Source organism: Berghia stephanieae, chromosome 2 (genome assembly GCF_034508935.2).
Source record: "Berghia stephanieae isolate SIO BIC M18660-M18661 chromosome 2, UCSD_Bste_1.3, whole genome shotgun sequence".
NCBI classification, from domain to species: domain Eukaryota; kingdom Metazoa; phylum Mollusca; class Gastropoda; order Nudibranchia; family Aeolidiidae; genus Berghia; species Berghia stephanieae.
Window position 1 is genome coordinate 55,566,928 of NC_088361.1, and position 12,500 is coordinate 55,579,427.

General features: G+C 34.2%; 1 protein-coding gene across 1 annotated transcript in view; it reads right to left on the bottom strand.

Moving 5' to 3' along the window:
• Nucleotides 1–12,500, bottom strand: part of LOC144965179 (putative uncharacterized protein C7orf78) — a 23,439-nt gene that overhangs the window by 8,423 nt on the left and 2,516 nt on the right. The window contains exons 2-4 of the mRNA XM_078900242.1: nucleotides 2,379–2,548; nucleotides 1,309–1,473; nucleotides 444–609 (exon numbers count right to left, since the gene is read on the bottom strand). Coding sequence (XP_078756368.1) covers nucleotides 444–609; nucleotides 1,309–1,473; nucleotides 2,379–2,542 — 495 coding nt within the window. The 5' untranslated portion in view covers nucleotides 2,543–2,548. The remainder of the gene's footprint in view (nucleotides 1–443; nucleotides 610–1,308; nucleotides 1,474–2,378; nucleotides 2,549–12,500) is intronic.

Consider the following 12,500-nt stretch of genomic DNA (forward strand, 5'->3'; position numbering starts at 1 on the left):
ACGCACCAAAGTACTGATCACACAAAATCCATTAAAATCCATGCATTTTTTTATACCGTTAAAAATCTGTTGTCCTTTTTTTGTTCTGGTTTGCGTTAAACAAAACTTGAATTATTTCTTTTTTTATTTTTGCTAACATCGTGTGCTTAGCTGTCCCGACCTTTTCTCCGTAAACTATTATCTTATTGGTCCCAAACTTCTGGGACACCCCGTATATTGTATTTAGACAGAGAATCAGGGTAAGGAGACAGAATATCAACATGGAGCAGGAATGACAAATAAAAATGAGATAAGATGAAAGAAAGAATGAAGCTTTTACATCTGGAAATTTCCTTCTAAATTGTAGGTAGCAGAATTTTAAAAATAATCCCCCCCCCCCCCCCTTTCCCTATAATATTCGCGTTTTTGTTACGAGGAATAATGCAAGTAAAAGTTGAACAAACCTGTCTAAAATCGTGTGGTTTTGGATTCTCATATTCCCCAGATGGGTTCATGCCATCCCTGACAAATTTCTTCTTGGCCGTAAATGGACGGTCTATGTGGAAGCGAGTGACGATTTCTGGCTCTTTTTCTTTGTTATTGAAGATGCCTGGTAGGAGGCCTTCGGGCCTGGGCATTGTGGAATGTGGGACATATTTGTTATTAATTATTATTATTATGATTACTATGATGATGACGATGACGATGATGATGATGATGATGATGATGATGATTATGATGATGATGATGTTGATTATTATTATTATTATTATTATTATTATTATTATTATTATTATTATTATTATTATTATTATTATTATTATTATTATTATTATTATTATTATTATTATTATTATTATTGCCATCACCATCATTATCATCCTTACCATTGCATTCATTACTACAAATATCGCCTTTTGTTTTTGTCTCTATATTGGCATTATTTTTATTTTCTTTTATTGTTAGCAAAGCGTTGTTTCGTATTTCATGTACGAGTAAAAGAATTATCCATAGCTAGTCTTGTGTCATCTTATTTGAACTGAGACAAGAATCATCAGTAATATTAATCTGTTGATGCACTCAGTAAAGTTAAGTTTTGAAAAGTTGTTTAAAAGGTTGATAACGATTGTGATGATGATGATGATGATGATATTTTGTTGATATTGTTGTTGATCATGATGATGTTCACGATGATGATGAAGGTGATGACGATGATAACGGCGACGACGACGACGACGATGATGATGATGATGATGATGATGATGATGATGATGATGATGATGATGATGATGATGATGATGATGATGATGACGATTATAACCCCATTACCTTGATCTCTTGATGATCTCTCTTTGTCCAGGTATAGTACCATACATCCATGGCTTCATTGAGTCCACGGTGTTACGTTTAGGAGGGGCTGGGTCAAACTTTACGTACCGGAAATCAGGAGGTGGGCGTTTCCAAATGTCTCTGTCTTTCTCTGCGGGAGTATTCCTGGAATAAAATGTGACAAAAGTGACCTCGTGTATATTCCTAAAATCAAATCTAAGCAAACAGGAAGTCATGTCTGGATTTTAACGAATATGATAATGTGTGTGATAAACCCAAATAAAATGATGACGCCATATGTAAATCGTCACCTGCCATGTCAAGGTAACGACGTACATTTGCTGTGTATAAAATAAATAAATCAATTGATTTTTAGTAACTGGTAGTAGATTATTTTGTTGTTTCTACAGAGTTGATTCACCCTCATTCTGTATAACAGTCAACATCTAAAGCATCTAGTTTTTTTCTTTTATTATAATTATTTAGCTTTGAAATCATGTGTTGTCCATAATTATATACTATTGGGGAAAAACAGTAATGCCAACATATAGATAATAAAATGCATTTTATTCATCACCTAGAGGTAAATCTGTCCTCAGAGTCTATTCCAACGGAAGACTGGAATAACATAGGTTTTAGCCGCAGTGCGGCGCCCCAATTGAGCTAGGACAAGGAAACTTGCTCAAGGTCACAAACTCGGCTTGTAGTCGAACTCACTAACTTTTGGGTACAAAAAAAGACCATACGGCTGAGTATTGCTGTTCCTATAATGATATGCCTATTCGTTTGTATGACATTTAGTGGTATTATGATATTTTATGAGAATGAGCATTTTTGGATGAGTTGTTTTTATGGTAAGACACAACTTTAAGATAAATCGGTTGGTTTATTGATCTACTTTATATTTGAATGTATCTTTTACTTGCTACTTTTTGGGGCTGGAAGCCTAACTAAATTTAATTTTACTATACTCACAAGTCAGATTTTTTCTCCGAAAATATCAATTTCCCAATTATCTTTTTCAATTGTACCTGAGCATTTACAGTATTTTTACATTCTTCAAAGGTCACCTGAAGTTTTCACTCCTAGTTTGTAACAAGGCTTCATCTGCATCGTAAGATGTCTTGGCGTGGAATCCAAACTGCACAATGCCAAGACTACTGGGAGACTTCTCTGTCGGCACGGAACTGTCCATGGTGGACGATTCAGTACTCGCACTCATCATTCGGCTCATTTTTTTCTGAAATTCATAATATTAAGCATCGATGTCGAGCAATGGAAAATAATCTTGTGCTTTTATATAGATCAGGATACAATGCTTGTGTTCAAATCATTTTCAAAATAAATCTTAAGCCAACAGCAACACTACGATATAGGGCAAACACAAAATGACGCGTGTACTGCGCAGTTAGAATATCATCTTTGAATGACATAATGCACATAAAATCACAAAGCCATACATTAATCGATTAGCACTACCCTATGAGTGTAAACAACTGTAGTGTTTGTCGAAGGTATCTTGGATGAATCTAACATCAGTTAAGATGAAGAGTTTTAAAATTTAAAAGCATTTAAAAGAACACCATTTCTAAGAATACATTACAAAAACTAATATAACAGCATAAAGTTTCATACATGTTTTATGTAAATAAGAAAAAAATCCTTAAAAATCATCTAATTATACTTTTGGCTGACGGTCACCAAACGGTAAGGTGGTGAATAAAGAGTTATATCTATTTTTATATATCTGCATGTATAGTAATTTTCAAAAGAACTAATCATATTGTATATGCTATTATCTCACAAAAGGAAAAAAGAAAGTCGTACCTACGTAATATATATATATTAAAGAAGTAGACACATCATCTTTCAGATATTGTATCGCATGCTTTTATTAACACAAATGAGGAATAGATACGCTGCGGATCACCAAACTTGTCGGTACCAAAGTTTCACTTTGTGAATGCACTCCCGAAATATAAATTTCAGATATGAATTTCACATAAGCCTGGCTACACAGAGGTTGCCACACCAATGTTCACGCTCAGTGAGCGTGGCTTCAATGTTACAACTCGTAATTCGATCAAAGCTTATCTACCCCTTTGTACAGTTACTGGACTGAGATGGACATGCGAACACCAGGACTGGGATCAGAAAAGGTGGGGACGGCATTTGTTTACAGACGAATAGCTTTTTAAAGTTGATTCTAGACACAAACTAGTTTCGTGCTATCGACGTCGAGGTGAACGTTTTAATGACGAAACATCGTTGAAGTAACACTTCGAGGATATGGATCTGTCATGTTGTGTGTCGGGAGTGAAAATTGGTATTGATCGTAGAAAAACTCAGCTAATTGGTTTCAAATACTCAACTAAGACCAATATATCAGCGTTATTCTTGAACCAATCGGCGTCACGTTTATTCCGAATTGGAATAAGCACGTAGAGTGATATTCCAGCATGATAACTCCTCATCACATATAACTCGACAAAGATGTTTCTTAAATAATTCAAATTTTAAGGGGATGAAGCCAACTGTGTCACCTGACATCAATCCCATTGAACGTATCATGTGAGATTTTAATTTAAAAAATAAGAAAGATGAAATGTTCGCCAGACTAAATATAGACGTCTAATACGTAATTATATACCAGCAGAAACAGTCCATCAGCAGACAATGAGGCAAACAGTTGTGATATTGATAAATTCTAACGGTAGACATACAAAATAGTAAAGTGCGACGTGTGTGTTGATTTCAATCTGTGCTCAAATTTGCAAAATCGATTATTTACGACTGGATTTAAATTCAACGGTTTAAACAAATTCAATAAATTATTCACCAAAAGAAAATTTGTTTTGTTTTGTTTCCAAATATTATGTATAAGTCATTGTATTTGTTCCAGCGAGTATCGATAGTTTGTTTTGTAAAAGACTATATATATATATATATATATATATATATATATATATATATATATATATATATCAAGGAATTTACCCAATAGAAACCGTACGGTGCTTTTATTGGCTAACCAACCAGCGGCCTCGATGAGAAAAATATCCGCCATTTTGCTGTTGGCTGGGAATCGCGTTACTATAGTAAACAAGCGCTGATCGGCCGTTCATGAAAACAAGTTGCTGCTCGCTCGTTTAACTCAAAATTATTCAAAACGATCTCTCTAAAATGATATAAATGTGACTTCTTAAGGTTTTCTTCACGGTCAAAACCACACAACATTCTATTAATGATTACGTCCGAGGCAAAAAGGAATATTGACAGGTCGACCGACAGTTGAACTCGTGAGACGACAAACATCAATGCGAAGTGTAGCGAGAGTCAAGCTATTGTTTGTCTTGTCCTATTCTATATAGAGAAAAGGATAAATAGTATAGCCTCGTGTGTGAGTGGTTGCGTGTCATAGTCTTGTTTTTAAATTGTTTCTGTTGTTTATGTGTGTAATGATGACTCTCTCACACTCAATTTCAATGCCGAAAGAGGAATTCCCGCACACAAGAAAGGGGAATTGGGGTGGTATTTGGCATACATATTGTATAGTATCTAGTTCTAAATAGATAACTGATTAGAATTATATTATGATATATAAACACAATGCCAAATACAATTCCGAAGTTTCCTTATTTCAAATGAAGTAAAGCTCCAAAACCTAATGGTAGTGATTATAGTACTGAGTGTTAGTGAGGTGATGTGGTGTTGGTGGTGGTTGTAGTTGTAGTAGTAATAGTGATGATGATGTGGTGGTGGTGATGATTGTAGTTGTAGTAGTAGTGGTAGTGATGATGATGTGGTGGTGGTTGTAGTAGTATTGGTAATGGTAATGATATGGTGGTGGTGGTGGTTGTAGTAGTAGTAGTGGTCGTGATGATGATGTGGTGGTGGTGTTTGTAGTAGTAGTGGTAATGATGCGGCTATGTGGTCTAGTTGTATGACACTCGCTTCCGGATCGGAAGGTCCTGGGTTCGAGCCTCGCGCTCGGCGCATAGTTGAGTCCTTGGAAAATGCTCTTTACTCACATTCTCTCACCGTACTCAGGTGTAAAATGAGTACCTGGCCGTTAACAGAGTTGTCTTTGTCCGAAAAATTGTAATATCGCCTAACAGGCGTCATGTCCCGTCCGACATGTTAAATGTTGACCAGGGACCCCTTGTAAAGCGCTTTGAGCACATTTAGTAGATATTGCACTATATAAAGCTCAATTAAAAAAAAAATATTTCAATGATGATGATATGGTGGTGGTGGTTGCAGTAGTAGTAGTGGTAGTGATGATAATGTGGTGGTGGTTGTAGTTGTAGTAGTAGTGATAGTGATGATGATGTGGTGGTGGTTGTAGTAGTAGTGGTAGTGATGATGATGTGGTTGTGGTGGTTGTAGTAGTAGTTGTAATGGTGATGATATGGTGGTAGTGGTGGTTGCAGTAGAAGTGGTAGTGATGACGATGTGGTTGTGGTGGTTGTAGTAGTAGCGGTAATGGTAATGATATGGTGGTAGTGGTGGTTGTAGTAGTAGTAGTGGTAATGGTAATGATATGGTGGTGGTTGTAGTAGTAGTGGTCGTGATGACGATGTGGTTGTGGTGGTTGTAGTAGTAGTGGTAGTGATGCTATTGTGGTGGTGGTTGTAGTAGTTGAGGTAGTGATGTGGTGGTGGTTGTAGTAGTGGTGGTGGTGGTTGTGGTAGTAGTGGTAATGATGATGATATGGTGGTGGTGGTTGCAGTAGTAGTGGTAGTGATGACGATGTGGTTGTGGTGATTGTAGTAGTGGTAGTGATGATGATGTGCTGGTGGTGGTGTAGTAGTAGTGGTAGTGATAATGATGTGGGGCTGGTGGTTGTAGTAGTAGTGTTAGTGATGATATTGTGGTGGTGGTTGTAGTAGTAGATGATGTGGTGGTTGGAAAACACATTACAGGTTATTATAATACATGATTACACACATTCTCTAACTTCATTTTTTGACAGCTTCGTTGTGCCATAAATATACGCAACAGTTCTGAAACATTTTATTGTGGATTTTGATATTGTTTGTTGTTTTTATTGTGTCGTTATGTTGACATAGATACCGAATGAATGGTAATTACTACATTCTCAGCCAACAACAAAATGGCGCTGAATGCTTTCATTGGTGGACACTTTTTAGGCTTCGTACGTATTCTCATTCGTTTAATTCTATGATATATATATATATATATATATATATATATATATATATATATATATATATATATATATATATATAGTGTATGTGTGTGTGTGTGTGTGTGAGTGTTAGAGAGAGAGAGAGAGAGAGAGAGAGAGAGAGAGAGAGAGAGCGAGGGAAAGAGAGGGCGAGAGAGTATCAGAGTGTGCGTTATGTATAAGTGAGTGTGTGTAAGACTAAAAATACAAGATTTTTATCGGCTGAAATAAATCATCTAAAATTTGACAAATTGTATGATAATTTGTAACACACTGAGACAAAAACAAATATTAGAGATAATGATAAGAGATAGGCATGCAATTATTAGTCGTAAGGTCACCGTACACCCCTTCCCCCTTCTAATTTCCTTTGGGTGACTTTTGCCACTATATTGTTTCGAAAGAGTAATTTCTAATGCACAAAATCTCACTTTTTATGCTTTAGAAAAGTGTCGCCTATAGTCTAGAGTGGATTTATTGTCCCTTACATGTTAGAGTGTGAAAAAATCATGAATGTCATTAAGTGCATTTATCTTTCAAATTCCGTTATCCGTTTGTTTGTATGTTTAGTTGAAAGCATCAGTAAAAATGTGCAAAACCATATGTAGTTGGTTTTAGTTTTCAATTTATTTTCAAAGTGTGTATGAATATTTTCATCAGTTCTATTGTATTCTTTGTATAAAGCAAAATAATGTTTGGCGGCTATTTTCTTAAAAAGCTAATTAATAATACATATATATCATTTGGGGATTAAAAAAAGGAAAGAACACTATTCCAATTTAAAGCAAACTCTTAATTTTACTGAAATGAAAAAGACTTTAGAAACAGTTATTATTCACAATGCCACTGGTGTTGTCAGATGTCATACCCCTTGACATAATTTTATCTCCAACAATTCAATCGCTTTGACATTTTGGCATGGGTTTAGATTATGATGTTTGTTTGTTTTTCATTCATTCGCGTTTCATTTTCAGTTTTAGCTTCGTAAGAGTATTTTATTGATATCAAAATCCCATTATGCCTGTAGAATACAATTAAGAATAGTAAGCTCTGACGAACATGTCCTCAAGAAATGTCAGTAAAGAACTTAGTGATGTGTATCGGGAGCGGACAAATCATATGAATTGTCTCTCAAACAAGGCGGGGTTCTCTCACCAACCCTCTTTGTCGACTGGGGTATGAGAGTAAATGCTGATAAAACCACATACACAACATTCAGCTTATCAACCAAAAAGCAATCTATACGATTAACTTTGGATGGAAAGATTCTGAGAGAAGACCTTATGCCTAAGTATCTAGGAGTGAAATTCGACCCTCGACTCACTTGGAAGCATCAAATAGATGAAAGTCAACAGAATGGGTACAAGAGAATGCAGCTTCTCCGAAAACTTGCTGGAACGCAATGGAGAGCAAACTCAAACGTCCTGAAGAAGACATATCTTGGATATGTAAGACCTGCAATAGACTATGCTATATCGGCGTGGGGAACGTGCTCACAGGCTCAATTTCAAAAGATTGAAAAAGTCCAAAACCAATGCCTACGCGTGATCACTGGAGCAATGAAAACAACACCAATTCACAAGATGGAAACCCACACAGGAATAAAACCTCTCAAAGAACCACGAAATTTAAAAATAATGACACAATTCTCAAAGATAAAATTCATGGAATCCCAACCACTGCATCCAAGTACAATGGAAAAGAAAGAGAATCGACTCAAAAGGGAAAACTTCATCGCCTTGGGACAAAAACTAGAGAGCAAATATAAAGTGACGCCAAAGGAAGATCTGCCGAAATCAATGTCCCAAATCTCAAACCACCACCGTGGAAAAAGAAACAAAAATTCATAACCATCAACAAGAAAAACATTCGAAGCAATAATGGCAATGCTCAAACCCTAAAGATGATCGATAAAAAATACCCAATGACCAACTGGATAAGAGTTTATACAGATGGCTCAGTTTCCGGCCCCCTCATGAATGGAGGTGCTGGTTCACTCATACACTGGACAGATAAAACAGAAACAAAAATATCTGTATCAGTGGGTTCAATGTGCACAGGTACTAAAACTGAAGAAAAAGCCATCCTCAATGCAACAAAAGAACTATCCAGAGATCACAGAATATACGGGGAAAATGTGGTTTACTTGACAGACTCTGATGATGCTCTCCGGTCTATTGAAAATTACCAGGACTCTGAAGCCGCACACACTGTGGAGGCCCTTGAGGGCTTATCTGATAAAACAGGAAAAATTGTGCTGCAGTGGATTCCAAGTCATGTAGGTATATATGGAAATGAAATTGCCGATCAACTGGCAAAAGAAGGAGCCCAAAAGGAACAACCGAAGTCGTCAATCACTTACCATCAGCAAAAGAAAATAATAAAGCTAAAAATAGACCAAAAAAAGGAATGACACACACCTGGAACACAACAAGCAGGATCCAATCCATGCCATTCAGCGAAGTAGCCAAGTCACCCGATTCCGCCTCCGAACAGGACACAATAGACTAAGAGGACATATGTTTACAAAGCTAGGTATTGGAACAACCCCTTATTGCCCATGTGGAACCGACCATGAAACCACTTTACATGTGCTTATGGATTGCCCATTATACAACGTGCAACGTTCGAACCACTGGGTCACCCCTACAACACTCAATACAAAGCTCTATGGTGAGGCTGAGGACCTAAAGCGGACCACAGACTTCATAGCAGATATCGGACTGCAGCCATAGATGTCCATCAGAGGAACGAAGAAGTCTCTCAAACACATTTCCCTCTTGACCTTTAGCAAGTCATTTTTTATTCCTATAAATTTAATTTTAGATATTTAAAAGCAATTACAATGTCTATCTCGAATATGATACCGAATACAATAATTTATATAAATTAATTATGAACTGACATTATGAAAACTGTTGAAAATAGACATTGCGTCCATGATATAATCTGTGTATTGTTCCTTGGATACATCATAGATGGTATTAAATTGTTGTTTTTAAAAGGGATTTAAATATTTTAAACTAAACTATATACAGGTAATGATTTTATCACTATTTAAATAACATTAAACAAGAGTTAGGCATTACGTATAAGCTTTTTTGAGATTATAGGAGCCAAAGATTGTTTTCTGTACACAAGTAATAATATATATTTAAAATCATTCATGAAACATAAGTTAAAACAACATACTAACAAAGAAAGCAATGCATTGAAATTTATAAAGACGCACCAAATATGTTGATAATAGGCATTTTTAATTTCAAAACAAATTGTCTTTACCCTTGTATAAAACAAGTATTTCATTCGTCCCTTTGTCCACTCCTTGAGACATTGTAAATATTTCTTAGCATATTGTTTATGAAGTCAAATATAAATTAGAGTATCTATAAATTATTAGATTTAACAAATTTCTCTTATTCCAATCTTTTTCTTCTTCTTCTTCTTTTTCTTCTTTTTCTTCTTCTTCTTCTTCTTCTTCTTCTTCTTCTTCTTCTTCTTCTTCTTCTTCTTCTTCTTCTTCTTCTTCTTCTTCTTCTTCTTATTATTATTATTATTATTATTATTATTATTATTATTATTATTATTATTATATTATTATTATTATTATTGTTATTGTTATTATTATTATTATTATTATTATTATTATTATTATTATTATTATTATTATTATTATTATTATTATTATGATGATGATGATGATGATGATGATGATGATGATGATGATGATGATGATGATGATGATGATGATGGTGATGATGATGGTGATGATGATGATTAGTATTATTATTATTATTATTATTATTATTATTATTATTATTATTATTATTATTATTATTATTATTATTATTATTATCATTATTATTATTATTATTATTATTATTATTATTATAATCATTATTATTATTATTATTATTATTATTATTATTATTATTATTATTATTATTATTATTATCATTGCATTTTTAGTCATAGATGCTTACCAAAGAATGTTATACCCTTATTATTATAATTGTTAGAATAGTTTGTTCAGAGACATGTTATGGTGATTGGCCAATGGCCTAAGGATAAATTCTTGAACTTGAACTCTAATAAATGACAGGAAATCTTTATACGCATTACAAAAACCGATCAGTAAAAATAGAATAAAGTTTAATACCTTTTATCTTGGTATATATATTTTAGTGACCATTCAAGGCCCATAACTCCAGACATCAACACTAAATGTTCTCTTACTAAGTGTTTTACATTTTAGAGAGAATTCACAAAATCCAGCAAGAAGTCTGAAATATTCCCGAAAGCAGGGCGAAGGGGTAAAATGTATCTATTATTCCAACAAAATAAAGGTTGAAGGTTAACAACGTTCCGTTCCAGCTCATGTTATATATTTGACAACAAGCACATAATTACCGAAAATTCTGACAATTTTAAAACTTTTTTTTACAGATTGATATACAAGGCACTTGCAAAACTTTCTCTATTATAGGGTAATTCTATCACCCGTGGACTCAAATAGCTGTTTATAATATCTGCTGGGCCACAATGATCGGTCCTTTACCTTGGGCTTGGGAATCGCATATTTTGATCGATGATGGCTCAGAAAGAATTGTCTTGATTTATTTGAATTTCCAGAATGCAGTAATATAAAAATTAAAATAGGCGAATGCCTGTCTGTAATAGCCTTTATTATTTTCTGAAAATACTTTGGGTTCTCCATAAGTTAAACAAAATTAGTCAATGATTTCACTAGACTCAAACAATTACCTACCCTTGTTATACCGAAGTTTATCATTGATGGCTCAAACGAATCATCTCGATTTATGTTAATATCGAAAATGGAGTACTATAATAATTAAAAATATGAATACCTGTTCGTAATTGTGTTTATTTCTCCGAAACTATTGCGGGTTCCCCATTAGTAAATACAAAAAAGAATAGATGATCATTGATTTTTTTTGTTATTTGAGACGGTTTTTTTAAAATAAGAATGACTATCAACAAATTCATATATCAAAATAAAATTGTTGATATTTCAAAACAATATACAATTCTTTCATGCTTTGTATTTATTAAACAAGTTTCTTTTTTTCCGTGTTAAATAACACTATGAGCTTGCGAGTAGTGCTATTAAACGATAAAAAGTAACGAGTTAAATAGGTATCAAGACATAAATGAATGTTTTTATTTCGCCCTAAAAGAAAGATTCTTAGATGTTTGGATATCAATTAGTTGTTAAATGGTTTATTTTGCAATAAATCTAAGTTATCGAGAGTGATAATAAACAAAACATTTCAAAAAGCCTCCCACATGAGGATCCCTATAAGCAGAGATTTTGGCAGACGAACGTCACACACAGGGATGTAATTTGGTGTTTTTAATGCCAATTTTTACATCGTCTTTCATGACAGTCTTGTCAAGACACTAACCATGGAAATGGAATAAGAATTTCAGATTTATATCAACTTCTACCGGCATTTACTAGAAAATGTGATTCCTCGAAAAATGTGGCATTTTGAACATTATATTGTGTGAAAAATGTCCATTGGAACATGGGAGAGCATTCTGTAAACTACCTCGGGGGGTTCATTCATTTACTCACGGACAATACCAGCAACCAGCAATAAAAAGGTATCGGCAAAATCAAACGAGTAGTATCGATCATTCTTAATGAAAACACTAGAAGACTTCTGCTGAATGTTTTGTGGTGCTCTCTTACAAACTTATACGATGAAGCATTCTATCATTCAGAGTCACTATCACTTAAATGAAATAATTTCTTGTACATTTCCTTTGCATTATATATTAACAAAATGGGCAATTAGAGGTCAATAAAAGTAATCAATCTTCAATGATGGTGATTCCTTCCTTTAATTTAAAAAGATTATATCATCTCCCCATTGAATACATTCTCACAAGTAGCGTGGTCGGTCACATATTGCATATGTCACAAAACATGTAAATGTGGGGATGAATAAGACTAGCGATGGTGAATTACAATTAA